The 26,848-nt window shown below is 59.2% G+C and overlaps 2 protein-coding genes across 4 annotated transcripts; both read left to right on the forward strand.

Moving 5' to 3' along the window:
• Positions 1-2,923: 2,923 nt before the first annotated feature.
• On the forward strand, positions 2,924-16,808 carry UCKL1 (uridine-cytidine kinase 1 like 1). Of its 3 annotated transcripts, none has more exons than XM_065754470.1 (15): positions 2,924-3,014; positions 6,103-6,296; positions 6,549-6,655; positions 6,825-6,995; positions 7,258-7,329; positions 8,050-8,239; positions 8,676-8,737; positions 12,349-12,368; positions 14,305-14,403; positions 14,512-14,605; positions 14,761-14,823; positions 15,131-15,253; positions 15,379-15,486; positions 15,824-15,980; positions 16,442-16,808. In XM_065754470.1, exons 1-15 carry the CDS (start codon positions 2,968-2,970, stop codon positions 16,516-16,518), a joined length of 1,584 nt encoding a protein of 527 aa, XP_065610542.1. In that variant the 5' UTR covers positions 2,924-2,967; the 3' UTR covers positions 16,519-16,808. The 3 variants fall into 3 exon arrangements, with proteins under 3 accessions (XP_065610542.1, XP_065610541.1, XP_065610540.1); XM_065754469.1 differs by lacking the exons at positions 2,924-3,014; positions 12,349-12,368 and adding exons at positions 4,524-4,601; positions 9,591-9,607; XM_065754468.1 differs by lacking the exon at positions 2,924-3,014 and adding an exon at positions 4,524-4,601.
• Positions 16,809-24,543: 7,735 nt separating this feature from the next.
• LOC136060105 (corticoliberin-like) lies at positions 24,544-24,978 on the forward strand. Its single transcript, XM_065754396.1, has one exon. The coding sequence runs from the start codon at positions 24,559-24,561 to the stop codon at positions 24,880-24,882; it is 324 nt and encodes a 107-aa protein (XP_065610468.1). The 5' UTR covers positions 24,544-24,558; the 3' UTR covers positions 24,883-24,978.
• The last annotated feature ends 1,870 nt before the right edge of the window (positions 24,979-26,848 follow it).

A 26,848-nucleotide genomic window follows, 5' to 3' on the forward strand; every position in this document is an offset into this window, starting at 1 on the left:
CGCCTGAGTGTGAAACTGGTGACACTTGAGCGAAAGAAAAGTGCAATAGCAGCAGGGCCGCATTGGACACCCACCTGCTCTTGGACCCCCGTGGCCACAGCCCCCCAGGACGTTGTTCCCGGTGGTGCTCATCCCGTGCAGGCAGCCTGCAGAGGTGGGGGGGGGCAGGGGACGTGGGGTGGCACTTCCTGCTGCAGCACTGGGCTGTGTGGGGCCGTGCATCAGCAGGGACGTGCCTGAGATGTGTGTGCTGCAGGGCTTTGGTGGCGGCACGAGGAGGGGACTGAGGAGGGTTGCTGCAGGATGGGTTAGGGTTTGTGGGAGTAACCGAAAGTTGCAGAAATGATGCGAGGGTGAGGGATGGAAGGGCGTGCGGCGGACAGAGCAGTGCCCGAGGGCACTTGGGGGTCCTCATCCCGTGCCCATCCTGAAGGTGCTGATTTGGGATGGGGGAGGGGGTGTTCAGTCAGCCGGCTCCGTGCTCGGCTGCGGGCGGTGTGCAATGGGGACACCGGGTCAGCATCAAGTGACAATCATGGGTCCTGCTGGCGGGTGAGCCCCCTCTGCTGGGCCCTGAGTGCAGCCGAGCGTTGGGGACGGGGTCACGCGGGGCACTGTGCCGTCCTTGCTGTATTTCGTGTCTGTATTCCCGCACTGGTGTCCGTGTGACACCTCTGGCTTGGAGGAAGCGCCCCAGAGCGAGCTGTGTGCGCAGACAGGAGCCAGGCTACCTCTGTCCTCGGGCTGTGGACATGTCTCCCCAGGGTTTTCTCTCAGTAACAGCAGAAAACCTTAACTCTGGTTTTCCTGCACTCTCCCCCATATCGGGGCTCAGGAAGGCGACCTTTGTGGGAGAAGAGGTTCCACTTTTACTCGGTTGGATTGACATCCCAGCCCTCAGTTTCCTTCGCTGCTCTTCGCAGCCCATCTCAGCAGCATCCCCTGGTTCCCTTCACATCCTTCCCCACCAGTGCGCTGCGGGTGGGGACGTGGGCAGCGTGGTGGCATCTCTGGGAGCCAGTGCCCAACATCTGCACGGCCGGGCACTGCACTGCCCCACAGCGAGGGAACGAATGCGTTCAGGGCACTGCTGGTCTCTGTGGCTGTGGAGCAATTAGAGAGGAAGCGTAATTAGCCGCTCTGCTGGCCCTGTTTGCCTCCCAGCCTCACCCAGTCCGTGTGTCAGTGCTGCTGCCCCGCAGCAAAGGGCTCAGAGGTGGCAGCTGGGATGTCCCACGGGATGGGAGATGCATCCCCACGGTCATCCCTTCTTGTGGGGTGGTTCTGGGCAGAGCAGAGCAAAAAGGGGGGGAGGTGAGGAGGGGTGGCATCCTGCACCGCAGGGTGCTGTGATGAGGGACAGCTCGGGGGTGCTGTCAGCCTGCAGCTGGGAGAGCAGAGCCTCTGAGCCCCGTGTGAACGTGGTGCCCTGGGGAAAAGGGACGTGTTTAGGAGGAATTGAACTCCTCACGGTTGGGGTTTGGGGTTTTTTTGTTTTGTGGGGTTTTTTTTCCCCCCCGCTCATCGTTATTCAGCAGGGATGCATTGTCCCACTGTGTTGTTCTCGAGGGAGGAGGCATCCTGCAAGAATAATAAGGAAAACCAACCTATGAGTGATCATCAAAGCGCAGGGGGGTACTCCTTCCCAAGCAGCGACGGGCAGGGCCGGGTTTGGGACAGGGCCGGGTTTGGGGCAGGGCCGGGTTTGGGGGCAGCCCCAGGGAACCGCTGCCGGTACCGGGAGCCCCGCGCATCCCCCGCGCCCGGCTCTGCCCTGCGGAGCAGGAAACGCTTTCGTTTTGCTTTGCTCTGAGCACTTTGATTTCCCGTTCCAAAGCAATGCCGGTTGGGTCGGCAGTGGGGAGGGGGGGGTGGTTAAGGTCGGTGTGGTGCGGTGAGCTCAGCACCTCCGGATCTCCTCCATCTCGGGTCCCCCTCCGCGACCCCTCCGGTACCGCCACAGCCGCACATCACTCAGGAAAGGGCTACACCTGCGTGCGTGGGGAGGGGGGGACACGTCCTCCCCACAGAGCCCACCCCACCGACGGCTCCGGCAGCGCCCAGCACCGGCGCTACCCACCCCACGGAGCACACGGCCGGGACACGTGGCAGCACGGGGCGCGGGGGGGGGGGGAGGGGCAGGAAGGAGACCCCCCCAGCCCCACGGTGACATGTCCCCGCTGCACGGGTCCCCCCCGGCAGCGCTGTCCCCCCGCACATAATTGCCGGGCCCTCTGTTCCTTCCTCTCCCCGCGATGCCCGCCCCAATGCCATACCCGAATGTTTCCCGTCGATGCCGGGTTAGGAGCGCTTTTTTTGGGGGGTGGAGAGGGGGAAAGAAGGGGAGGGAGAAATAAAAATAATAATAAAAAAAAAATTAAGAATTTTCAATTTATCACTTGTAACCATATATATAAATATATAAATATATATATTAAAAAAAAAGTGTTTATTTGCAAAAAATAAAAATTAAAACAAACAAAAAAAAAACCCAAACACAACAACCCACCCAACCAACCTTGTTTGAACAGTAAAACTCTTACGATGACCTCCCGGTCTGTGACGATCCGTTCTTAAAACCACGGACAGATCCTCAGCGGGAGAGCACTGTGCCGCGCACCGTCGGGATCGCTCCGTGTGCTGTATGTATTCAAAGCAGCTGTACCGAATAAATGTTTATTGATTTTTTATTACGGTCGTCGTCGTTTCGCCGTCCGATGTCACCTCTTCCTCGTCGTGCTCCCCCTGCTCTTAGCGCTCCCTTACCCCAGCGTTTGAGCCCGGAGGGTGGGGATGTGCCCCCGGGGGGGGGAGCACCCATCCGCTTCCACAGCACCGCGTGTTCGCAGCACCCACGCGTGCCCGTTCCCGCACTACATGTCCCGGGGATCCCCGCGGCAGCTCCGCCCCTCCCGGCCCCGCTCCGCACCTCCTACCCGGCCCGGCCCGGCCTCTCCCGGCAGCGCTATGGCCGCGGCCCCGGCGGCCGAGGCGGCCCCGGCGGCGGACGCGAGGTACGGGCGGTGCGGATCCGCGCGTCCCCACGGAGCGGAGCGCGTCCCCGCGTGGGTCGGGCTCTGAGTCAGCGCCGCGGGGATCGGGGGCCGCGTGCGCAGCGCCGGAGGGCCGGGATGGGGTGGGGTGTTTGTTTGCGTATCCTTTTGTGCTTGAGATCCTGCGGGGACACGCGGGGCTCCGTGGCCCTTCCTGCGTCCGTCCCGCGGGTGGGGGCAGCCGGGGGGTGGGTTAGGGCCGTGGGGTCCGACCGTGCGTGGTTCCGCGCCGCTCAGAGCATCTCCATCCCTTCCCCTCTGCGTCGGTTCTTCTCCAGCCCGAGCCCGCTGCTCCTGCAGCCCATCCCTCAGCGGTGGGATGTGGGCTTAGAAACCTTCCGGTAGGAAAGAATAAAATCCCATCCCGCACGGGAGCCCCCACGCACAGGACGAGGTGAGGACGGCGGCAGGATGCGGGCAGCGCACTGGGGGACGCGGAACCGCTGGGTTCCGGTTTCTGATCCCCTTTTTTGTTTCGGGAAAGAAGAGAAATCGCTGCGGAAGGGCACTTTATTCTTAAGCCCCATGAGTGCGTTTCCAGAGCTGTAGGGCTGCAGCGGTGCGGGTGCGCCCGTGGGTCCCCGTGTCCCCCAGCACTGTGCTGGCACTGCTGGAGTCCCGCGCTCATCCCACTGCTGCCCGCGGCATTGGCACTGTCCTACAGCGCTGCACACCGGGACCGTGGGATCCCCACATCTCCGGAGGAGGAGGAAGAGGAGGAGGAAGAAGGTCCTGCCCCATCCAGCCCTTCCCCAGCTCGGTGCTGCACTGCCCCCTCGCAGCCGCCACCTGCCCGTGCTGGGGGTGATTTGGTGACCATCCCCAAAGCTGTCCCCGCTGTCCCCACGCGGATATAGCTCGGAGCTGATTCTCCGAGCCCTGCGCTGGGCTCGGAGCTGCCGAAATGCCGGGGGGTTAGGGGGGGGGGGAGGGGAGGGGAGGGGAGCAGGCGGCACAGGGACGACCGAGCAGCGTTATTCTTAGCGCCGGTGTTGAGTTTCACACTTGTTTACCGCTGGTGGCCCTTCCCACGGAGCCGGAGGGGCTCCGAGATGGACACTGTGAGCTGTGGGAGGCTCGGAGCCCCCGCACTGCCCCCGCTCCATCCCTCCCCAGGACCCCCCCAGCCCCACGCTCACCGTGCCCAGCGGTCCCATGCTCTGAGTGCCCAAAGGAGCCCCTGTGCAGCTGTTGGTTGTTGGTCCGCCCGCAGGAGGTGTCACCCCTGCTCCCCCCCCCTCCCTCCCCCTTGTTTTTTCTTTAATCAAGCCAGAGCTATTAATATCAGGTAATGAACATAATCTCGGCGTTAAGCTATCCTCTTATGCACGCTGAGCTCCCAGCACCTCCCGTCCCAGCGCTGTGCCCCCCCCCACCCCCCCTCCCCACAGTGCCTCCTGGCTCCGGGCCCCCCCCGCACCACTTGGGGCCATCTCGTGCATGGCTCGTCCCAGCCGAGCAGCACCGACCCCCCCCAGCCATGAGCAGCCCCCCCACCTACGGCAGCGTCCGCATCTCGGGCTGCCGGGCCCTGGCACCCGCGGGCAGGTGAGCTCCCCTTTTGGGGTGGGTTTGGGTTTAGGGTTAACGGTTCTCCCCAAGCAGAGGGGATGGGGAGTGGGCATCACAACACAAGGGACCGACCCAACGGGGCTACCCCCAGCAAAGTGAAAGGGATGCACGGGCAAGTGGGGACTGCGGAGGATCCCCAACCCCAGGGGAGGTCGGGGTGCCCCAAGACCCCAGGAGGGCTCTACAGGAGGGTTCCCCACCCCGGGTGATGTTCCCATTTGGATTTACCTTGTTCTGCTCTCACGCTGCTCCGAGTGAGGGGCCCCGTGTGCAGGACAAGGACGAGGGCAGCGCTGCAGGGTCCACTGCTATAAATAGTGCCCAGCACTCTGCATCGGGTCAGCAGTGCAGCCCTGAACGGTGGGAAGGGACTGGAGGAAACTGGGAGAGGAGAAGAGAGGAGCAAGAAGCAGTCGGGGCAGCCCCGGGGACCGCGCAGGGAATCTGTGACCTTTGCAGAGCTCCGAAGCGGTCGCGCAGCCCCAAAGCGGTGTTTGTCTGAGATAAATCACGGCAGCAGTTTGAGAGGCGGGGTGCAGGATTTACGCTGAGGTCCGTGGGGGTACGGGTGAGATGAGGGGAAGCAGAGAGGCTCTGGAAATGGGATTAAGGCAGCCAGGAGCACGCTGCACGTGGATGGCAGCGCTGCGGGATGGGGCAGTGTGAGCAGCACTGCCACAGCGGGGCTGCGGTCTGGGGTGATGCTGGTGGTGAGAGCTCCCGGTGCTGGGGAGGGCTGGGTTGCAGTGGGTGCACGGGGTGCACTCTGTGCTGGGAGCACTGGGCAGCTTTACGCACAGATGGCCGGTCTGAAATTTTGGTCATGATCTCGCATTATTCTAAAAAGGGGCCGTGGGAGGGAAGGGGACTAATCTTCATACCAAAACAGCTTAAAACCCAATAAAATCCTGCAAAGCCTTGCAGTTTAAGCCCTCCAAAGAGCAAAGCAGAGCTGAGAGGCAGCAAAGGCCCGACCAGGCTGTACCTAGTGGTACTGGAGCTCTCGGACCTGGCAGAAATACTGTCCCTATCCCATCCCACCTCTGTGTCCCCTGGGTGTTCTGGGGGAGAAAGGCTGATTTCTGAGATGCTGGCTCTGGAGAAGCAGGACTGGCTCTGGGTGTTGATCACAATGCCACGGCCGTGCACATACAGCTCATCTCCTGCCCTTATCACCTCACAGCCACCATATCCCACTGCCAAATGCTGGCTCTGGGCTCCCTTTGCTCCTCTCCCTCTCAGCATAGATAAGAGGGAGCATTCAGCAGCTCCAGCCCATGCAGCAGCACAGGCACAAGCAGCTCTGCAGCCCCAGGTCGGGTGTCCTTGCCTGCAGCCCCACTGCCTGCTGCTGGGAAGCTCATGGGATGCTCCTGAAGGATCTCGGCCCTACATAGTGTGGGATTTGGGCACAGTTACAGAGCTGCAGGTGGGGATGCTGTGCTCGTTGAACCCACTGCTCCCTCTGTCTCCCCAGCAACAGCAGTGCCGAGTCCCTGGACAGGCTGTACCCAGCAGTGGGCTCCTCCAAGCCGCCCCGAAAGCGGACCACCAGCCAGTGCAAGTCGGAGCCCCCGCTGCTGCGCACCAGCAAAAGGACCATCTACACGGCAGGGCGGCCGCCCTGGTACAATGAGCACGGGACGCAGTCCAAGGAGGCCTTTGTCATAGGTGGGCACGGGTGGCTGTGTCCTGTCGGTGCTGCTGGGGGAGCCAGAGAGGGTTCCTGCTTCCCCTGTGTTCCCACAGCCTCAGAATTGCAGTCACAGAGTCGTGATGGGTGGAGAGGATAATCCAGTGCCACTGGGGTTGGAGCTGGGTGGTGCTTAAGGTCATGCAAGGCAAGCCGTTCTGTGGTCGGTGTGGCAGAGATGACCTGCAGGCAGGTCAGGGCTCCGTGGCCCCATCCCTTCTTTCTGGCAGGTCTGGGAGGGGGCAGTGCCTCTGGGAAGACCACGGTGGCCACCATGATCATCGAGGCTCTGGATGTCCCTTGGGTGGTTCTGCTCTCCATGGACTCCTTCTACAAGGTGAGGCTGCAGAGCCCGATGGGGAAACGTGGTGGGGACAAGGCAGCATCCTCCTGCTTTCCCCTGACCCTGTGGCATTGGGTCAGGAGGAGAGATGGCACCGCAGTGGGGTGATGGTGATCCGGGGCTGCAGAGGGGATGGCCACTCACTGAGCCCTCTTTGGGCCAGGTGCTGACCAAGCAGCAGCAGGAGCAGGCAGCCAGCAACGACTTCAACTTCGACCACCCCGATGCCTTTGACTTTGACCTCATCATCGCCACCCTGAAGAAGCTGAAGCAAGGCAAGAGCGTGAAGATCCCCATCTACGACTTCACCACCCACAGCAGGAAGAAGGAATGGGTAGGGGACACGGAGGGGTGTGGGAAGAGGTGGGGGGCTGCCAGCTCTGTACAGCCTGCCTGCAGATTGCAAGGCAGCAGGCTGCACCGAGGAGGAAACCTAAGTGCTTGTGTCACTGAGAGCTTTTTGGCTCCTAGTAGTGACTCCAGAGCATGAGAAATAGAGAAGGAGCTGATGGTGCATTGTGTTATTGTCATCTTCCCTGGAGCGTGGTATCTCTGCACACGTTCTCTATCCAACCACATCGATTTTGCCTCTGCAGAAAACCCTCTATGGTGCCAATGTGATTATTTTTGAAGGTATCATGGCATTCGCAGACAAGGAACTGCTGAAGGTGAGGCAGCCCCATCCTGCAGCCCGGGCTTTGCTGGGTAAAGTGGGTGTGCTGGGTGTCCTGGTTGCAGTGGGGGCACTGGGTACACTGTCTTCCCACGGTGCTCCAGCTCTGCCTGCATGCCCACCCTGAGGCTGTGCATCAGGGGAAGAGGCCCAGGCAGATGTGGAGCAGAGAGCCATGTCTCAGCCATTCCTTCCCAGGAATATGGAGCCACGTGGTGACCTGGTCCTTGGCAGCAAAGGTGCATCAACATGACCAGAAATAGCACACCTCCATGCTGCCCGTCTCTGCTTGCAGCAAAGTGGGCTGCTCCCGTGCTCTGCACGGCCTGATATTCCCAGGGTGACCTCGTCCATCACCTCAGGCATTCCTGGGAAGTGCTTGGCTGCATGAAAGCCCTATAGGCTCATAGCTATGCACAAGCATAGCCAAGCTCCGTCTAGGAAGTTCCCTTCCCTGCCAAGGGAGCGTTTGTGCTGCACTTTCCTGGAGCAACGATGACCTCCAGTGGATATCTGGGTGCAGCATTCTTTCCACATCTCCTTCCACCAAGGGCAAGCAGCAGGGATCCCACCCCCCTGCTCTGAAATGGCATCCCCCAAAGTGCTGCTGCTGCGTGTGGGTGGGGGCAGGTCCTGGAGCAGGACAGGTTTTGGGGTTGGCTGCAGCTGCTGGAGCTTCAGCTGGTGCGGTTAGTTCGTGCTGCTCTCCTTCCAGCTCCTCGACCTGAAGATCTTCGTGGACACGGACTCGGACATCCGCTTGGTGCGCCGCCTGCGCAGGGACATCAGCGAGCGCGGCCGCGACATCGAGGGCGTCATCAAGCAGTACAACAAGTTTGTGAAGCCCGCCTTCGACCAGTACATCCAGCCCACCATGCGGCTGGCCGACATCGTCGTGCCCCGAGGTACGGCCCCATGCTCGTTATACTGAGTGGGGCTCCATCAGGGCTCCGTTTTAGGTCCAGTTCTCTTCAGTGCTTTCGTCGGTGACTTGGTTGTAGGACTAGAAAGTGTTTTGAACAAGTTTGCTGACAGCCATGGGATCGTTAAGGTTGGAAAAGAGCTGTCAGATCTCCAAGACCAACCCCACCCCCATTCCCACCGACCACGTCCCTCAGTGCCACATCCCCACGGCTCTGGAACAGCACTACATTATAGGAGGAGCTGTTGACTCCATTAGGGGTGGAGAGGCCTTGCTGGGAGATGTAGACAAGCTGGAGAGCTGGGCCATCACCAACTGCATGGAGTTTAACAAGAGCAGGTTCTGGATTCTGCAGCTGGGCAGTGCCAGCCTCTGCGGCCACACTTCACCATTTCTCTTCTGCTTTTGGCTCTCTCCAGGGAGTGGAAACACGGTGGCCATCGACCTGATTGTCCAGCACGTGCACAGCCAGCTGGAGGAGGTATGTCCTGGCTTCAGCTCCGTGAACTGCTCTGTGCCTTGCTTCTCTGTGTCCCAGTACTCTGCTGGGAACGAACCCACCCCACACACTGCAGTGCCCTGGGGGCAGCGAGCCATGTGGGGACAAAGCATCCTGCCTGGCTCCAGCACCTCTGCTCTCCAGCTCTGGCTTCTCCTCTTTGCCCCCTGCAGCCATTGCTGCAGCCTTCCCAGTCCAGAACTCCGTTTTCCACTTTGATGCTGGGTGTCAAACCCCAAAGCCTTGCCACAGTTTACTTGCAGCCTGAACCATGTCCTTCCCATCGATGGCTTCAGACAGTCATATTTCGTATGGTTCTGGGCCAGTGCCTTGAGCCTGGGACCCATCCACCAGAGGACATGGTTACGTGTTGCACCCTGAGTCACACAGCCTGCTCCGTGCTATTCATGGCTTTGATGTTGAAGCTGTGACGGTGCTCAGGGCAATGCTCTGGGACATTGATGCCCTTGTAAGTAAAGGGCTCAATTCCTGCAGACCTTCCTGAGCCCCTGGTGAGCTCTGTGCAGCCCCAGGGCTTTCTGGCCACCCCAATCTGCAGCAGTACACTCTGTCAGGAGTCTGAACCCTGCTCCTAGGGCACAGGACACAGCCCAGAGCCCTGGGAGATCTGCAGCCAGCAGACATGGCAGCTCCTGCCCAGAACGAGGGCTTGGCCGGGGCTTAGCATTTCTTTGGGGAGGGGAAGAAGGGGAAAAAAAGCTACATGTGAATGCAGGAACATATTCCTATTTTTCCTTTTCTTTTGTCTTGAAACGCCCCTGGTGTTGGCAATGCTTAATACCGGTTGCATTGTGTCTTTGTGTTGCTGCCGCAGCGTGAACTCAGTGTCAGGTAAGAGCCCCTCACTCTGTCCTGTCCGTGCAGCCAGAGGCATTTCCAATGCCAGGCACTGCTTGGCCTAACCCTGCCCCGCAGGCGAGGATGACCCGTGGTGTAAGGGCACCAAGTCTTGGCCATGACACCAGCTCTGCAGCAGCGCTCTGTGTGCCAGCATCCGATCCCATTGCCCTTCTGTAAGACAGACATCCAGAGCCACCTTCCAACCCTGGCTGGATGCTCCAGTGCGTGCAGCCATTTCCTCCCCCTGCAGCGTTTGGATCCTGGTGGGACGTGCCTCCGTGGGGCAGCCAGCTGGGTTCACAGGGTTTGTGTAGGAGGCAGAGCATCACTGCGCTCAGGTTTCCATTTAGATCTTCATTGTTATGTGGAGACGCTTAGGCAAGTAACCCAGAAACTTATATTTGGCACACAAAAGCTTTCAGAATACCAGAGATGAACAGGGAAAGGCTGTCTGCTTTACTTCCTTCTCCTCAAGCCATTTATTTCCCAGCCTGAGCGACTGGATGTTTTATTTTACTTCTTGCTTGTTCAGCACCGTGGGGCCTGGTGTTTCCATACAGTGCCCTGTGTGAGCCCCCTGTGTGCCTGGAGGCTCAGGTGGGAAGCTGCTCTGTAGCATAGATATGTGTGTACAGATAGATCTATATCACATTGCCTTTCTCTCCAGTGATTCCCTGCTTTAATCAAATCTGGCCCTCGGTACAGGTGATTTTCTCCATGTGTGGAGCAGGATGTCAGTGTGGGCAGTGCAGTGACAGCCAGCTGAGGGAAGTGACTTTGACCTCCAGGCTGGTAACCACAGCCACAGGAATGTTTAAGTTCTGTGTATGGCTCCTGGTTCCCATGTGTGCCTTTGCCAGAAAGTCTGAAAAAAATATCCTGTGAAAATCCATTGATGCTCCTGGAGTGATGTTGGGTTCCCATCCGCTCCTCTGCAGCCCCATGGGATGCAGATCCAGCATGATGCACTTGGCAGGGAGTGGGCTTCTCATCCAGGCAACTCCCCATCCTGAATGGCTTCCTCAAAATGTCACTGTTGTCATTCTGGTGTAACTGTCTCTTGGCTCTGGGGACACCACCAGGCCATTGAATAGAAGCTGGATGCTCGGGCCTGGCCCCGGCTCGGGGTACCCTCCTGCTCCTCACGCAGGCTGCTGTGCCTCTGCCTGACCTCGGATGCTCCGTGGTGAGGTGGTGGGGCCCTGGCAGTGCTCTGGATGCCCCATCCCTGGAGGTGCCCACGACCGTGGACAGCCCTGTGCAGCAGGGTCTATGGGAGCTGGCCCTGTCTGTGGTAGCAGTTGGAGCTGAGCAGGCTGTAAGGTCCGTTCCAACTCAACCATTCAGTGGTTCTATGCAGTGAGTGAATTCTGAGGAGGTTTAAGAGAGTGGTGCCCCAGACCCGTGGTGGCTCCATCACCACTGGCAGCCGGAATCACCTCCACTTTCCTCTGCATCCTCTCAGGCTGAAGCTCAGGTCTTGGGGTCGTTGCTATCAGGATGCATCCCATCCAGCTCCCCACGTTTAACCACGCGTGTGCTGGAGCTGTGGTTACCCACACACTCCCCTTGCATCATGCCAGGTGATTCTCCCTGTGCCCAGCAGCACCTGCAGCCCATTTGCTGTCCCTGTAGCAGCAAGCCTGGCTCGGGGAGCCACTGCTCTTCTCAGCTGACTTACCCTCACCGATCGATCCCCTCCTCCTCTCCCAAGGTCTGGATCAGCTTGGCATGCCCTTTGCCAATTGTGTCTTTAAATATCAGCCCGTGGCGCAGTCTGATAGCCCTTGTTTGAAATGTCAGCTGTGAAAGCCAGCTGCTGTACGTGTTTGAAATGCCTTGACTGCATCACTCCTTTGTAGCTGGATGTCTCTTGTCTGCTTCCTGTTTGATAGCATGCTCAACAAAGGGCTGAGGATGTTCCCTGAAGCCTTCCTGAGCGATGGCCGTCCCTTTTCTCTCTTTTCTCTTTCTTTTTCTTCTTCTTTCTTTCTTTCTTATTTTTTTATTTTTTTGTTCTGGGGGAGAAAAATAAGTTTCCAAAGTGAGACATCTTCTTGACGTGCTCATGGCTGCCTGTGTGAATGCTCCACTGCCTCACTGGGGAGGGGACAGGAAGCATCACTGGTGGCTGCAGGACCTGCTCTCCCCGTGCCCTGTGTCCCTCTATGGTGTGCTTCCCCCTACATGGACATCTGGTCCATGGGAGGCCCTGCAGGTCCTCCAGGTCTTCCAGCTGCTGGCAGTGCTCAGCTCAGGGCTGTGTTCCTCCCACTGTTCCCATTGCTCTTGGCTTTACAGTGTCACTGAGGTGGGCACCGCTGCGTGCACATTGGGCGCAGGTTGTGCAGGCTTCAGCTCCTGCACGTGCTTTGGGATTGCAGGGCTCTGGCCCAGGAGGTATCGCCCTGCAGTGCAGTGCTGGATGGGACCGAGATGAGACAGCATCCCTGTGGTGCCACCCGGACAGGGCTCAGCACGGAGCTGAACTGGTGCTTTGGGGAGCAGAGGGGACATGGTTGGGTGACCCAGGAGAGGGCGTTGGGGTCTGTATGGTGACAGCCATTCTTGGGCAGCTCCAAGAACCACCGATCCAATGGGGCTTTTTTTTCCCCCCTTTGACTAATGCCAGTGCTTTTTCCTTTATTTCATGTCCTGTTTGTCCCCTCTCCCCTAAAACTCTGGTGTCTCCCGTCTTGTCTCCCCGAATGCCCCTCCCACCTGGTGACCAGAGGAAGCTGCGCTGGGATATGTGAGGAGACCTCCACCGGCAGCGTTCGGGGTGTGACACTAACAGCGTGGCTGGGGCCAGGGCCGTGCAGCGTGAGCGTGCTACTAACCCAGGCTGCACACGGGGTCCCTGCTTCCCTCGGGTTTCGCAAGTCAAAATAGAGTGGGTGGGACCAGAAAGTCTCTTTTTCTCCATCCCTGAAAATGATGGTGCTAGGCAGCACCCCAAGGAGCGGGGCTGCATCCCGCACCCCGCCCTGTGTGGGGGTTGCAGGAGGTGCAGGAGGTGCAGGGAGGAGCTGCTGACAGCGTCCCCCGAGGGCTGCTGACAGCTCGGGGTGCAGGGGAGGTGTTCTGGGGCTGCTGCAGGAGGTGGGAGCAGGAGCTGGGTTTCAGGGCACGTGGAGCTGCATGGGGTGACAGTGATTGCATATTCAGGGACGTGCCCCAGCGCCCAGGGTTTTGGGACAGCAGTTCGGGATGAGAGAGCTCACTCTGCACTGGGAGCAGGCACCCCACCCTGCCAAAGGCAGGGCTCAGCCCTCTGCACAGCGGCTCACGCCATTTGGGTTGGAGTCCCCAGGGCCAGGGGGGTCAGGCAGGGCTGTGGGTGTTGTTTGTGTCCCCAGGACCTGTCCCTGGGCTGGGGTTGGTGGCAGGAAGGAGGGGGCAGAGCCATGCAGTGCTGCTGCGGTGCGGTTGCAGTGTGGGCAGAGCTCCGAGGGCAGCTAACCTCAATTCTGGTGACTAACGGAGTGAGCTCGCTGGGCTGGCACGGGGCACTGGGGGCTTTGGTGGCAAGGAGGAGCCCTGTTTCCCCCCCCCTCCCCCGGCTTTGGGAATGTCTCATTTGGCATCGGTTGGCCAAGACCGACCCGACTGAGCTGCAGCTGTCCCTGTCCGTTGCAGGGGAGTTGGACCAGGTTGTCGTTATGGGTCCCTTCCAACTCAGACCATTCTGTGATTCCGTGGTGGCTGTGTGCTCGAGGCCCCACACCATCATGCCCTGCCCTCCTCCATTCCTACACAGTCATCTTTCTCTTCCTCTCTGCTTGCGTGCCTATGTGTGTGTGTGCAATTAATGCAGGTTTCTGCTTGATTTGAAATCCTACTCATGTGGCGCTTCCATCTGTTGGCTCCCTTCTCCCCCTCCCCACCATCTCCCTGCCCGGCTGCGGCCATGGCACGTTTGTGGTCCGACGCGTGGCTTTGTGACCCCAGCCCTCCTCCCAGACTGAGGCCCATCCTGCCCAGCCCCATGGAAGCCAAAGAGTTGTGACCTTCATCTCATTACTGCCGCTCTCAAGTAGAGAGGTGACTAATGGGGCCCCATTGTGTGCTTTCCCTGTGAATGGTGTTCCCTTGATCCAAGAATAGCTCCCAACCCTATTAGTTATGTGGAGATGACTCACATAAAGCCAGCCCCGTCCAGCAGCAAAGTCTTGAAGCTGTTCCCAATTTGGCATCGCTGCGACCGGCCCTGAATGGGCCGGATGCTCTCTGAAGCAGCCTCACTGCAGCCTGCCACTGCGGCACTGCCTGGGGGAACCAGGGACAGCACCGCAGTGCTGAGCTCCTGCCCCACATCCAGACCTTGTCCTGTGGGGCAGGGACCACTGTGATGGCCTTTCCTCACCCACTGAGCTGGGGACCCCCCCCCAGGTCCTCCTCACGAGCCGGAGGAAGTTTTCATGTTGTTTTCCACAGAAACTTCCCACCCGAGATGGGTCATCTGTGGCTAGGTGGCCCAGCAGGGAGGGCATGTCCTGGGGCTGCACTGCCTGCCCCTTCCCTGCCCCTTAGTGGGTCCTGGGCAGGGCTGGCCGCTCATTGAGCTCACCCAGACAGTGTTGGGTTGCATTGAGAGCTGACATCTGGGAGAATGGCTCCGGCCGTGTGCTGTGCCCCAGCCTTCGGGCAGCTCCTCGGAGCCCTCCTGACCCTGTGTTTGGTTTCAGGGCCGCCCTGGCCTCTGCCCACCAGTACCACCCCCTTCCACAGACCCTCAGCGTGCTGAAGAGCACCCCTCAGGTGCGGGGCATGCACACCATCATCAGGTAACACGTGGCACCACAGCCCTGTGGGGGGAGGAGGGGGCTTGGCTGGGCTGGACTCAGCTGGCTTTGGGCCCCCGAGTCCCCAGAGCTCTGCTCATTGCCTTTCAGAAACAAGGAGACCAGCAGGGACGAGTTCATTTTCTACTCCAAGAGGCTGATGCGGTTGCTGATTGAGCACGCGCTCTCATTTCTCCCTTTCCAGGTGGGTTCAGGGCTGCCTGTGGTGATGGGGTTTTGTCCGACCTCAGCTTCCTAGGGCTGGTTAGCTTTCCCAAGCAGCCCCTGCCTGCCTGGCTCCCTGGCAGCAGGGCTCACTGAGAGCCACTGTGTTAATGCTTCTCATGGGGTTTTTTGCAGAGTTGCACTGTCCAGACCCCGCAGGGACAGGACTACGAAGGGAGGACGTACAGTGGGAAGCAAGTAAGCAGAAGCAAAAGGTGTTGTTTTCAAACTTCCAGGTGGGGCTGCACTGAAAGCCCTGTGCATGCAGGGAAGAAGACCACCACCTTCTTGGGGTTCCCATCAGCCCTGGGTTTGGTGCCTGCTGCCATGAGCGTGGTACCTTGCATCACTGGGGCAGGGCTGCCACCAGCAGTGCCACTGGAGAAGCAGCACGGCCCTCTGCCGGGGGGGGGGGTGCGCTTCAGGGTTGTCCATTAGAGGTTCCCAGTGTGGAGACCAAATGCCACACTGTGTGCCCCCACCTGCCCGGGCGCCCTCGCTGCAGATCACCGGGGTGTCCATCCTGCGGGCGGGCGAGACCATGGAGCCAGCGCTGCGAGCTGTGTGCAAGGACGTCCGCATCGGGACCATTCTCATCCAGACCAACTGCAACACGGGCGAGCCGGAGGTACGGAGGCGCGGGGATGGCTCGGGTGTGTTGTCAGAGCTCTTCGGCCACCTGAGAGCAGATCTGGATGGGGGTGAGCCCTGTGCTTGCAGCCCCTGAGCTGATCCCTGTCTCCCCCTGCCCAGCTCCACTACCTGCGGCTGCCGAAGGATATCAGTGAGGACCACGTCATCCTGATGGACTGCACGGTGTCCACGGGTGCTGCAGCCATGATGGCCGTGCGGGTGCTGCTGGTACAGAGGGTATTGGGTGGGTGGGGACCAGAGGGGGGTTTTGCCCCCAGGCAGTGTACAAAAGCCCTGCTGAGGGCCTTGAAGTGACACTGAGCCTTCCAGAGGAGGGTGTTGGAGTCACAGCAACAGCTGGAATGTCTCCAAGGCGTTGACAAAGCCCTCCCTTGGGTAGTAACAGCTTGGATTTATGGGGGTCCTTGGTCTTACGCCAGCAAACCCTATGCTCAGGGGGAGAAAGTGGTTCCAGGAAGGTCCTCAAGAGCTCCAGAACAAGGGTCATAGCACACCTAAGGTGCCCCGGCTCCTCATCCCACACAGCTCTGTGCTGTTCCTGCAGGATCATGATGTCCCAGAAGACAAGATCTTCCTCCTCTCCCTGTTGATGGCAGAGATGGGTGTCCACTCGGTTGCCTATGCCTTCCCCCGGGTGAAGATCATCACCACAGCCGTGGACAAGAAGGTGAATGACCTCTTCCGGATCATCCCCGGCATTGGTGAGTACCTGAGGAGGAATGTGCTGCTGCAGGGGAGTAAATGTTGGGTGTTTGTGGCCTGCTCACCAGACGAGGTGAAGCCCTGTTGTCAGCAGCTCAGCCTTGTTTTAGCCTGCCCTTGTTTTATTGAGGGGCCCTTAGCCTCACCAGGTGGAGAAGTTGGGCTGGGGCAGGTGGAGCAGCTCTGTGCCTCATTCCCTGAGCTGCTGCCTGAAGGAAGCTTGTCCTCAACAAGCTTCACTGTGTCCTTCCATCGTCACCTCTGCTATGCCAGGAAACACCCCTGCCATGACATGCTAAAACAGTCCCCAGTGTGCTAAAACAGCCTCCGGGCTGCTCCAGTTCTGCTGCTACACAAGCACTAGCACCGTGCAAGCTGTCAGATAAACCTGCTTTTGTTTCCTCGCCTGCTGGGCCTGTCCCAAGCTCTCCAGAGCTGCATCTCTCCCTTCTCCCCGTAGGCAACTTCGGTGATCGGTACTTCGGGACGGATGCTCCTCCCGACTGGAGCGACGATGAGGATGCTCTCAGCACTTAGCTGGGTGGGAGATGCCACCGGCGCCAGGCAGCTTCAGCACCGCACCTTAACCCCTCCTGTCCATCACAGAGATTTCTCCTCCCCCCTCACCGAGCATATATTTTTTTCAAATCTTTCATCAGAGATCTAGGGCATATTTTTTCAAACGCAAATCCTAGTGTGACTTTGTGGACAGCCATGTGTCCCAGCATAGAGTGGAGTTAATTTATTTTAATTTAACTATTTGCCTATATAACTTATTGGAGATATTTTATAAAGAAAAATAATTTTCTCTGGTTTTCTTGAATGGAGATATTGCTTGTCATGGCTTTGGGCTGCCCTAAAAGAATCACAGAGTCATTAAAGTTAGAAAAGACCTCTGAGATTCCCCAAACCGAACCCCAGCCCACCCCACCGTGCCCACCACCCACATCCCTCAGTGCCACATCTCCATGACTCTGGAGATGTGTCCTAACCCTAATGCAGTGCCACACTCCAGAGCCTGCTGTAGCTCTCCTTCCTGCAAGGATGCTGAAGTTCAGCTTGGATCCAGCCTCACTCGAGCTCAAAAAGCACTGACCCTGCTTTCAGTTCTGCAGCCAGACCAAAGCACGGCTCGCCCAGCACAAGTCTGCTCTTGCTGAATCAGAGCTGATGGAGGTGCAGATCTGTACAGCCTGCAGGAAGCTGCCAGCGGCCAGAGAAACCTCAGCAGGAGGGAGAAAGGCAGTCAGAGGAGGCTGTGCTGAACACAGAGCATTTTCCCTTCCTGAGTGATTCAAAGTACCGACGCCACATCTTATACTGGCAGTCAGCGGGCCAAGAGGAGCCCACCCTGCACTGGGCAGCCCTGGATCGAGGCTGGCACTGGTGGGGAGAGGGAGGAGGGGGACATTGTGCCAAAACAGAGCCTCCTGGTGATAGCTCGGTGTGGGCTCAGCCGTGAGGAGCCCGAAATAACTGCCACAGCTCTGCAGCACGTTGTGTAAACCCTCCTCTGAATTTAAAAGAAAGCACCCGCCTGAGTTCCTGCAAGCGCGCGGTGAAAGCACGAAGCCCTCGGCTTGAAAGCCACGCTCTGAGCCAGCGCCGGCGCTTGATTAGTGCCTCTAAAAATAGCTCCTTGCGTAGGTGGAAGGAGAGCTCATAAGCACAAACACAGGAGAGGCAGACGAGGGGCTTTGGGCGTGCGGCCGGGAGCTGAGCATCGCCGGGCATCGTCTGCTCCCGGAGTGCTGCCTCTGTGCAGCCCAGCATCCCTTCATGGACCATGTTCAGCTCCACGGAGGAATGCCCCACCATCCTGCAGAGCTCCCTGAGGGACGCGAGACCACATGCGGTCCTGAGCCCAATCTGCTCTAAGGGTCTGCCAGCACTTCCTTGGGGGGCAAAGCACCCTCTCCCACTCAGCATCCTTCATCCCAACCCACGCACCCCATGTCCTTGGGGCACCTCCCAGCCCCTCAGGACAGCCCCTGCTGGGCAGCGTGCCCGAGGCAGCCACGGGGCTGTGAACCACCACAGCAGCAAAGGGTGTGCGTCACCCTGCAAGCCTGATGGGCACCACCGACAGCGGTAGGGCTGCAGGAGAGCAACCTCGGGGAGCAGGGGTGGCACCACGTCTTGTTTTGCAGCACTTCCAGGCTGCTGAGTGCCACCCACACACCCACAGCCCCACACACCCGCAGCCCTAGCTGGCACTATGACAGCACGGCCAGGCATGGCACAGCCCCACAGCCGCCATGTTCAGGGCCAAGCTCTCACACCTGCCCCCGACAGCTGCTGGAGACCTCTGCACCCTGGGCAGCTCCTGCTTTAACTGCACTGTGTCCACCATTTTCCACTGCACGTGTCTGCATTTGTCCTCAGAAGACCCACGTTTTCCCTCAGCACACCCGTGCCTTTCCCCCACCAGATGCACATTTTCCCTTAACAGATCCATATTTTCCCCCCACCACATCCAAACCCCCACTTGGCCACCACAGTGCTGAATTCCACCCCAAGAACATGGCGCCTTCCCTCCTCGCTCCTGCCTGCCTTTCCCCGTGCCTCTCTGAAGGCAGAAGTGCTGAAATGAGCAGCACACGCCATGGTGGGCGGCCCCATCCCCGCTGCCGCTGCCCTCACCATTGCGGGGCACGGTGCTATCTTGGGAAGCCGCCACCTTGAGAGGCCGCCATCTTGAGAGGCCGCCATCTTGGGAAGCCGCCACCTTGAGAGGCCGCCATCTTGAGAGGCCGCCATCTTGGGAAGCCGCCACCTTGAGAGGCCGCCATCTTGAGATGCCACCGTCCCCCTCTCCCCACGCCACCACTGCCATTGCTTTGAGCTCAGCTTTCTTCTGCGTGTGACAAACTGCCGGTGGCAAAAACACCACTTCGGAAACGCTGCGTGGGCTGTGGGCGGCTCCCTCCCCACCTCTGCCTTTCGGGCCGCCCGGTGTGGCAGCCATGATGGCTGCTCGTGGGGCCAAGCAGTGAAAATGAGGACAAAATGACACTTTTCTCGGCCAAGATATTTGCAGGTGCTCCTCAGAGCCTGATGGGTGAGAGGTAGTGTTAGCATTCACCAGCGTTCCCATAACCCTGCAGCACAGGGGATGCTCTGGACAGCCATCACCAGAGCCCAGTGACCTCCACCTGATGTCCAGGGGTACCAAATAATGGGGAAAAACTCTTTTTTCTCATTACACACCAGGACGACGCCACACACCCAGCTCTCCTGTGTGCTGCACGAAGCAGCCGACATTCTCCTGAACAAATTGCATTACTATAATGCAATATTGGTGTATCACCATCTCTTGCTTGGGCAGCCCCAACAGTGCCCCACTGCAGCCCCCAGTGCTGCCCCACCTCAGCCCCCCCAGACCCTTCACAGCCCCATGGGCTTCCTGCCCTGCCCCAGGAGCAGCCCAAACCACAAACCTTGACCGACAGCAGAGTCTCTTCGGCACCGTTCTCCCAGCACTAAAAATAGAGCAGAGTGGTAAAAAAGAAAAGAGAAAAGAAAAAAAATAAAAAAAAGAAACCCAACCTGAGAACAATATCTGCTTGACCATCAAAGAGCAAATACACTCATTTCGAGGCAGAAGCACCTGCAAGGAGAGTTCTGGGGTTGTGTTTTCTCTTTCTGCAGCGGATGGGCCTGGGTTTTTCTGACAGAGATGAAGCGTTTCACTGCTGCCAGCCCTGGGCTGAGCCCCTCCAGCACTGCCCATCAGTGGGGCTCTCTCAGATCAGAACAAACATCTTATTTTCCTTTCAAGATCTCTGTCCGTTGGTTTCCTATTTGTGCAGAAAGATAGCTTCGATGTGGGCAGTTCTCACCACTCATCCCAAAACTCAGCAGCTCACGGTGGGGGCTCCCATCCAACCCCAAGCAGCACTCCAGGGCTCCAGTAAGAAGTCCCATCCCACAGCCCTGTCCTATTGCGAAAAGAAAAACCCCAAACCTCTATTTCTGTGCATCACAAAGGAGCAATTAGTGCACATTAGCAGCAAGCAGCCTGCAGTGGTGCTCACAATGAAAACGTTGCTCCACTCACTGGGGCGGTTTTTCAGAAGCCAGCATCAAAATGGCCATGGAAAACGGGGTGCACCTGAGCACAGCAATCAGACAGTGCATCCGAGGCACTGTGCACGAACGTGTGTACCTGCTGCCAACACAGAGAGTGACTGGAAACTTCTTCAGTGACACCTCACGTTGTCTCAGCCCTCGGTCCTGTTCGCTCACCGCAGAGACATTTATAAAGATACCAGTATAGTTCTTTACAAAAAAACAGACAAAGATAACAGAAATTTTCCCCCACCGTCCCCAAAACGGAATAACTGCAAGAAGAGAAAGCTTTGGGAAAGAGTTCAGAGGCAAAACCCAAAGTTCCCACCGTGTCCACGGTAGAAGCTCTGAGCATTTGGGATCTCACGGAGCTGCACTTTGGGAAGGTTCTCCTGTTTTGGGTCTCCTCCTCCAGCCCCATAGCTTCCCAGCTCAGAGCAGGGTTCCCTGCCGGTGCACAGGGCACGTTGCACTACAGCCAGAACAAGGGGCATCTAAATGTTGTGACATAAAGGGGGAGAAAACCCCAAATCCCCAGAATAGGGCACGTGGGGAAGGAGCAGGACGCAGCCTGGGTGGGAGCAAGGGAGGAACACTGCCTGGAGCCTCTTCCTGCCAAGGGGAAACAAGGAATGGAATTAAATCGAACACCCTCTGCATCTTCCACCTTAAGGTCAAGAGGAGCAGGAGCCGCCCTGCACTCCGCTGTGGGCCTCGCTGGACAATCTGCTCCCCCAGCACTCTTCCCCCATTCACAGGGGCAGCAATTAGGAACCACAGCTTCTGGTGGAGGGGTTGAAAATGAGGATCTCCCACTTACTGTGCCCCCAGGGCTGGGGAGGGGGCACCCAGAGCTTCCCTCTATCCCTCCCGGCCCCTCACACAGCTGCATGCTTTCTCACTTTTGGATGGCTCTAGAGATGGGCTGCAGCACAGTGCTGCGTTGGGTTGGGTGGTTGGGGTTGGGGTTTTTTTTTTGTCTTTTTTTTTTCTCTTCACTTCTCTTTGCCGCCCTGTCTGTCCAGCGTGTAATGGAAATTTTACCGCAGCCGCTCGCGATGCACAAACAGGAAGCCAGCAGAAAGTGTGGCAGTTCGCCGTAGCCCGGCTCCACTCCTCTGAGCCACGAGGACAGGGACGGCCATAAAAGCAGCACGGGAGCAGCGGGCGGAGGGATGGGGCCGGGAGCCACACATGAGAGGTAAGGCAGCACTCCCCTCTGCACAGCTGACTCCCCCCTCCTCTCAGAAGCTCTCCCTGTCTCTTTCTGCCGGGCTCCTTCTTGCAAAAAGTGGGGCTGGGAGGGCTCTGCTGCTCCTTCGTTGCTCTGCCCAACGTTCCCCCCATCCCAGCCTTGTTGCTGCGGGCTCCATTGGGCTTGTCCTTCCCCGCTTTTGCAAGGCCAAAATGCAAAGCTTTAAAAGAATCCCAAAGGGCCCAAATGGAGCAAGAAATCCAGAAGGGACTGAAACCAGTCACTAATTCCTCGGTGCCTTTCCTCACAGCTTCCTGGGCCTGCTCAGGCTTTGCATTAAGATTGGCGGTCCTTTCCTTCAATGACACAGTTAATTGTCAAAGTTTTAATATTCCTTTTCCACGCATATGGAAATCCCTCAGCCATGAGAGCCCCCTCCCCACAGAAGCAATTTTACGCACCCCACAGCATTGGGAAACTGACTGCCCCCATTACCTGGTGCAGACCACTGCATCTCGAGCTGGGAGCAGATTTGGGGTGAGCCCTGCAGAAGTGCTCTGATGCTCCCTGCGTGCTGCCAACCACACATGGGAGCAAAGGAAGGGAATCTGCTGCTCCACCTCTGTCCCAGCAGCACAGCCCATGGCCGGACTGGGATTTGTGGGGTCGGGGCTGCCCTGTCCCTGTTCTGGAGGCATTGGGTGCACGCAGCAGCCCGGCTCTCAGCCCCGCACTCTGGATGTGCAAAGGTTTCCACCACCACTGGCTGCAGGAGGAAGCACAGTGGGTGAGCGTGCATTTGGGAAGGGGCTGACTGCTACAGAACCTCGTGGTGAGGGATGGATGCAGAGACGCATCCATCTTAAGGCCAAGAGGAGCTGAGGGGCCGCGTCCCTGCTCCCTCTTGCAAAATCCCCACGGATGGGGGTTCTGGGTGGGTGCACGGACACAGGACGCAGGGCACGGGGCGGCGGCTGCCCGAGTGAGGGGCACCTCGAGGACTGTCTAACCTGAGAATGGTGAAACATGAAGGTCAATCTCAGGTTCGTCAGCCCATGAGATGCCTTCTCCAGAGCGGGATGGGCAGCGCCGTCCCCACAGCCCCAGGGATGAAGGGCACATCACTCCTGAAAAATGCATGAGCACTGGCACGGCTGTTTGTGCTGTGGGGGTGGGGATGGGGATGGAGGAAGAACAGAACAGGTGCCAGGAGCAAACAGAGATAAGCAGCAGCATTACTTGGGAGAAGCTTCTGGAAGCTTGGCTGTGCTTTAGCACCGGAGCTGTCACGGTCCACAGTGCAGGGGCTCCTTCCTGCAGCTCTGCTCACGAGCCAGAGGGCTCCGAGTGCTCCCAGTGCCTCATTAGGAGCTGCTCTGCCTCCTCCCTGCTGCGAGGCCACAGCTGCGTGCCAGCACGAGTTGGTGAGCGGAGCTGGGGGTGAGCCCAGCATCCCTGAAGCATCGCTACCACACTCCTGAGTAGAGGAGGAGACAGTGACATCCCTGTGAGTGACAATAATGAGTCCCCAGGCGGCACACGGGGCCCTCCAGCACTGAACGTGTCGCTAATTTACCATGGAAGAAGAAATACGAGTGGCTGATCATTTTTTTTTTTTACTTTTGATCTCCTGAGTTGAGCTTCCTAAATAAAACAAACAAGATGCGGTTGCCGGTTTCGTCATCTTCCCAGCAGTTAAGTGATGAATCCCAAAGCGTGTGCACCGAAAGAAAAAGGCTCAGTCATGCTCTAAAGCATCAGCAGCCCAACTGCTGCCCGTGGATGAACCGAGCTGGCTGCCCCTGCTGTGATGGAGCAGCCCTCTGTGCCTGGGCCGCTCCCCATAAGGACGGGGGGCAGAGCGGCCCCGAAACACCACTGTGCTCAAGTTCCACTTCATGGTTCGGTTTTGTGGTTTGTTGTTTTTTTTTTTTATTATTATTATTATTATCTTTCCTTCTCTTGAAACATTTATACCTCATCGGGAATTTAAATTTCAGGGGCAGCACTTCTGCGAGGGGAAGCGATCGCTGGCAGCTCCGGCGGGGAGGGAGGAGGAGGCAAAAGGAGTGCAACCTGCAGGCGGAGGTGCGGATCTGCGCGGGGAGGCGAGGCCGGAGAAGAACGCCTTCTGTGCTCCCTTAGAGGAGGAGCACTCCGCTCCAGAAGTGTATTTGAGCTCGGGAAGGAAAGTTGTAAGCTGCGTGCTCTCGCGCAGTGTCTCACTCGGAGGAGCTCGCTGCCTTCGATTCCTGCATGGAAACGCTGCCCGTGAAACGCAGAGCGGAGCAAGCCCGGGCACGGGGTCTGGGGGGGCCCTGCTGTGGGTCCGTGTCCGTGTGGGAGCTCAGCTGCAGTGCTCATACCTCCGCCCGCCGCTCTCTTCTCCATCCCCACGTGCCCCCCACGGGCACTCAGCCCTCTCCCTCCCCCCCCCCCACTCCTATGGACCCCACAAAGCGTCCTCACCCATCACACCTCCACGTGTCCCCACGAACGAACTCTCTCCAACTCCTCCGATCCCGTTCGCCCCCGTTTGCATCCCACCACCACCCCACGTGCCCCCACCCCCCCAGGTACTCCCCCCTCCACCCTCGCGTTGCCCCACGTTCCCTTCCAGACCCCCCTATGTGCGATCCTCCCCCCCCCCCCCGTGCCCCCGCGGCCGTTCAGAACCACGGACAGCTCCCGCCCGGTGTCACGTGAGGGGCCGCCGCCCCGATATAGCGCGGTCACGTGGCGGGGTGGGTGTGTTTGGGGGGGGTAGGGGGGTGCCGCCGCCGCCCCTATATAGCGCGAAGCGGGCGGGCGGTGCGGGCAGCGGGAGCTGCGGGAGGAGGAGCGGCAGCGGTGAGCATCCCGCCAACATCCCACCCCCACGCGGGAAGGGGGTCCTGAGCCCCCACGGGGGGGGCGTGGGGGTCCGGTTCCCTGGGTGGGTGGGGTGGGGGGGGTGGGTTGTCCTATGCCGGGGGTGCGCTGAACACGAAGCACTGCCCACCTCCGGAGCATGAGGGTCCCGCGTCCGGGTGGTGGGGTCCTGCGTGGGTCGGTGTGTGAGGGGAGGGGGGAACCGTTCCCGGAGGAGAGGGGTCGTGGTAGGGGGGATTCGGTACAGCTGGCGGGGTGGGATCCCGCCTGCAGGTGGGGGACTCTCACCCTTCGCGGTGGGATGCTCATCCCGTCGGGTGCCCCCTGACCGCAGCGTTGGGGGGGGAACGCGGGGGGGGTTTGGGGGCGGGGGGGGACCTCTTTTGCAGGTATCCGGTCCCCCACACCCCTCCCCTCACCCCGGAGCCGGAGCGGCTGCGATGCGACTCGGGATGATTTCGGCTGCCTCCGTCCTCGTGCTGCTCTTCCTGCCCTCGGAGAGCTGCTCCCCGCTGCAGCCCCGCTGGGATCCGACCGCCCCGCTCCCCCCCCACGGACTGTGCCGACCGCGGGGGGCAGCGCCCGGCCCGGCCCCACCCCGCGGCCCTCGGGCGCTGCAGGCGGGGAAGAGGAGAGAAGGGAAACCCAACTCCCTCGACCTCACCTTCCACCTCCTGCGCGAGTTCCTCGAGATGTCCCGGGAGGAGAGGCTGGCGCAGAAGGCGCTCAGCAATAAGCTGCTGCTGCAGAGCATAGGGAAATGACGGGGGGGGGGTTCCCAACGGACGGAGGGGACCCTCTCCCTCGGGACCCCCACCCCTCGCGGTGCTGCCGCTGCACATTAAAGTCGCCCTCGCACGTGCCCCGCTGCGGTGCTGACCCGCGATGGTGGCGGTGTCTCCGTTCCGTACCGAGGGGGGCAAAGGGGATTCCCTTTGCAGGAAGGGGGGCAATAGGACGGGGCTGGAGCATCCCACCCTACACTGGGGGCCGGGACTCCCCCCAGCCCTATGGAGCTTCCCCATTGCCCCTCAGAGCCGAATTGCGGACGTCCCGCTCTGCTCCGGGCTCGCTCCCTTGTGCCCCGCTCACCCACGGGAGCTGCGGGAGCACGGGGGGCTGTGGGGGGGGGGGGGGGGTCGCCGGCGCACCCACGAGGTGGTGGTGTTGGGGACGGGGAGAAGCGCACTCAGGGCGGGGGGAGGGGAGGCTGAGATGGGCGTCCGCGGGACCACCGACCCACGCGTGGGCGCACACGCGCAGCTCTAGCATCTGAAAGCACTGCAGGCACCGCTGAGCATTTGCGGCACCTCAGCAACGCACCCTCACCCATCCCAAAGCGATCTGTTCGGGGTCACACAAAGGGGTCGGGGGGAGGGGGGGAACGCAGCGGGGTTTGGGGCGCGTCAGGATGGGGCTGAGCACCTGAACCCCGCACCAAGGGGGGGCTCTGCAGGGGGCGGATGGGAGCGCCGGCGCTCAGGGGACGAGGGCAGAAACGGAAAAGCTCCGGTGCTGCTCTGCCCGCACTTACTGCCGAGCAGCCAAAGCGCGGCCGCTGTGACCGCTCCTGCACCCGCCCCACGCTGCGTGGGGAATCACAGCCCGCGGAGCTGTGGCCTCACACACACACTGCCACAGCACAAGCAGGTGCACACACATACCCCAGCAACCTGCACGGCTAACAGCATCCCCCACCCGCGGAGCACCGCGGGCTGAGACAGAAAGAAAAAGCCCATCCGTATTTCTGCATTGAAAACATTTATTTTACAACAGTGGTTTCAGATAACTTAGCAATCTTTATTTGAGTTTCTATCCGGACATACGATACACAGATCACCATGCTAAAACATAAAGTAACTCCTTCTGCTGTAACTGCGGGTATGTACAGGAGCTCAGTAGTATCAGTGTTACAATCCACAGAGTTCTGACGGCCACATCTACTTACATACAATTCAAAGTATGGTCCTTTCGTAACATAACAAAATATATATATGTCTATATTATAATTGCTTCTCAGATGCATTTATACTTCGATTGTGGGGGGGGTTGAGGGTTTTTTTTTCTCTCTTTTTTTTTTTTACATTTTTTTTTCCTTTTGCTTTCTGCCTCGGGCTCCCCCCACCCCACCCCACCCGAGTTGAAGTGCAGTGTGACCACAACGCTCTGTCCTGCTGCCCTCAGCCCCCCAGGGATGCACAGCTCTGCTCCGCGCCACAGGAGGACGCAGTGCAGAACGTGGCAAACAAACCCCAGTGCTGGGACACAACCATAACGTGGAACAGAGTGGGGCAGTCCCCACGTGCCCACCCCCATCCAGCAGTGCTCTGTGCCCCTGCACAGATCAGCTCCCAACTTCAGCTCCGAGCCGTACACACCCAACTCGTGAGCACCACACACTGAGCCATGGATCAGACTGCGCCAGCACATCGTTCTGCATCTCATCCCAGCAAGGAGGGAATGCTGCAAGGGTAGAAGACCACTCCCCCCCCAGCAGAAAGCTCTGGGCTGTACCAGCTATTTATTTCCACAACATGAGCCTTCCACCGCTTCCTCCATCAGTGGTTCAAGCAGACAGATCTCATTTGGCGTTGCCTGCAGCTGAAAGGAGGAAGCACAGCTCTGGACACACAAAACCTGTCTGTTTGTGAGGACTCTGAGCCAAACTTCATGTTTTACCACCACAGAAAAACAGCAGCAAGGACTGGGTGCACTCCTGTTGTATAAATA

The sequence above is a fragment of the Cyrtonyx montezumae genome, unplaced genomic scaffold (genome assembly GCF_038088225.1).
Source record: "Cyrtonyx montezumae isolate F1298 unplaced genomic scaffold, pur_monq_1.0 scaffold_9, whole genome shotgun sequence".
In the NCBI taxonomy this organism is placed as follows: domain Eukaryota; kingdom Metazoa; phylum Chordata; class Aves; order Galliformes; family Odontophoridae; genus Cyrtonyx; species Cyrtonyx montezumae.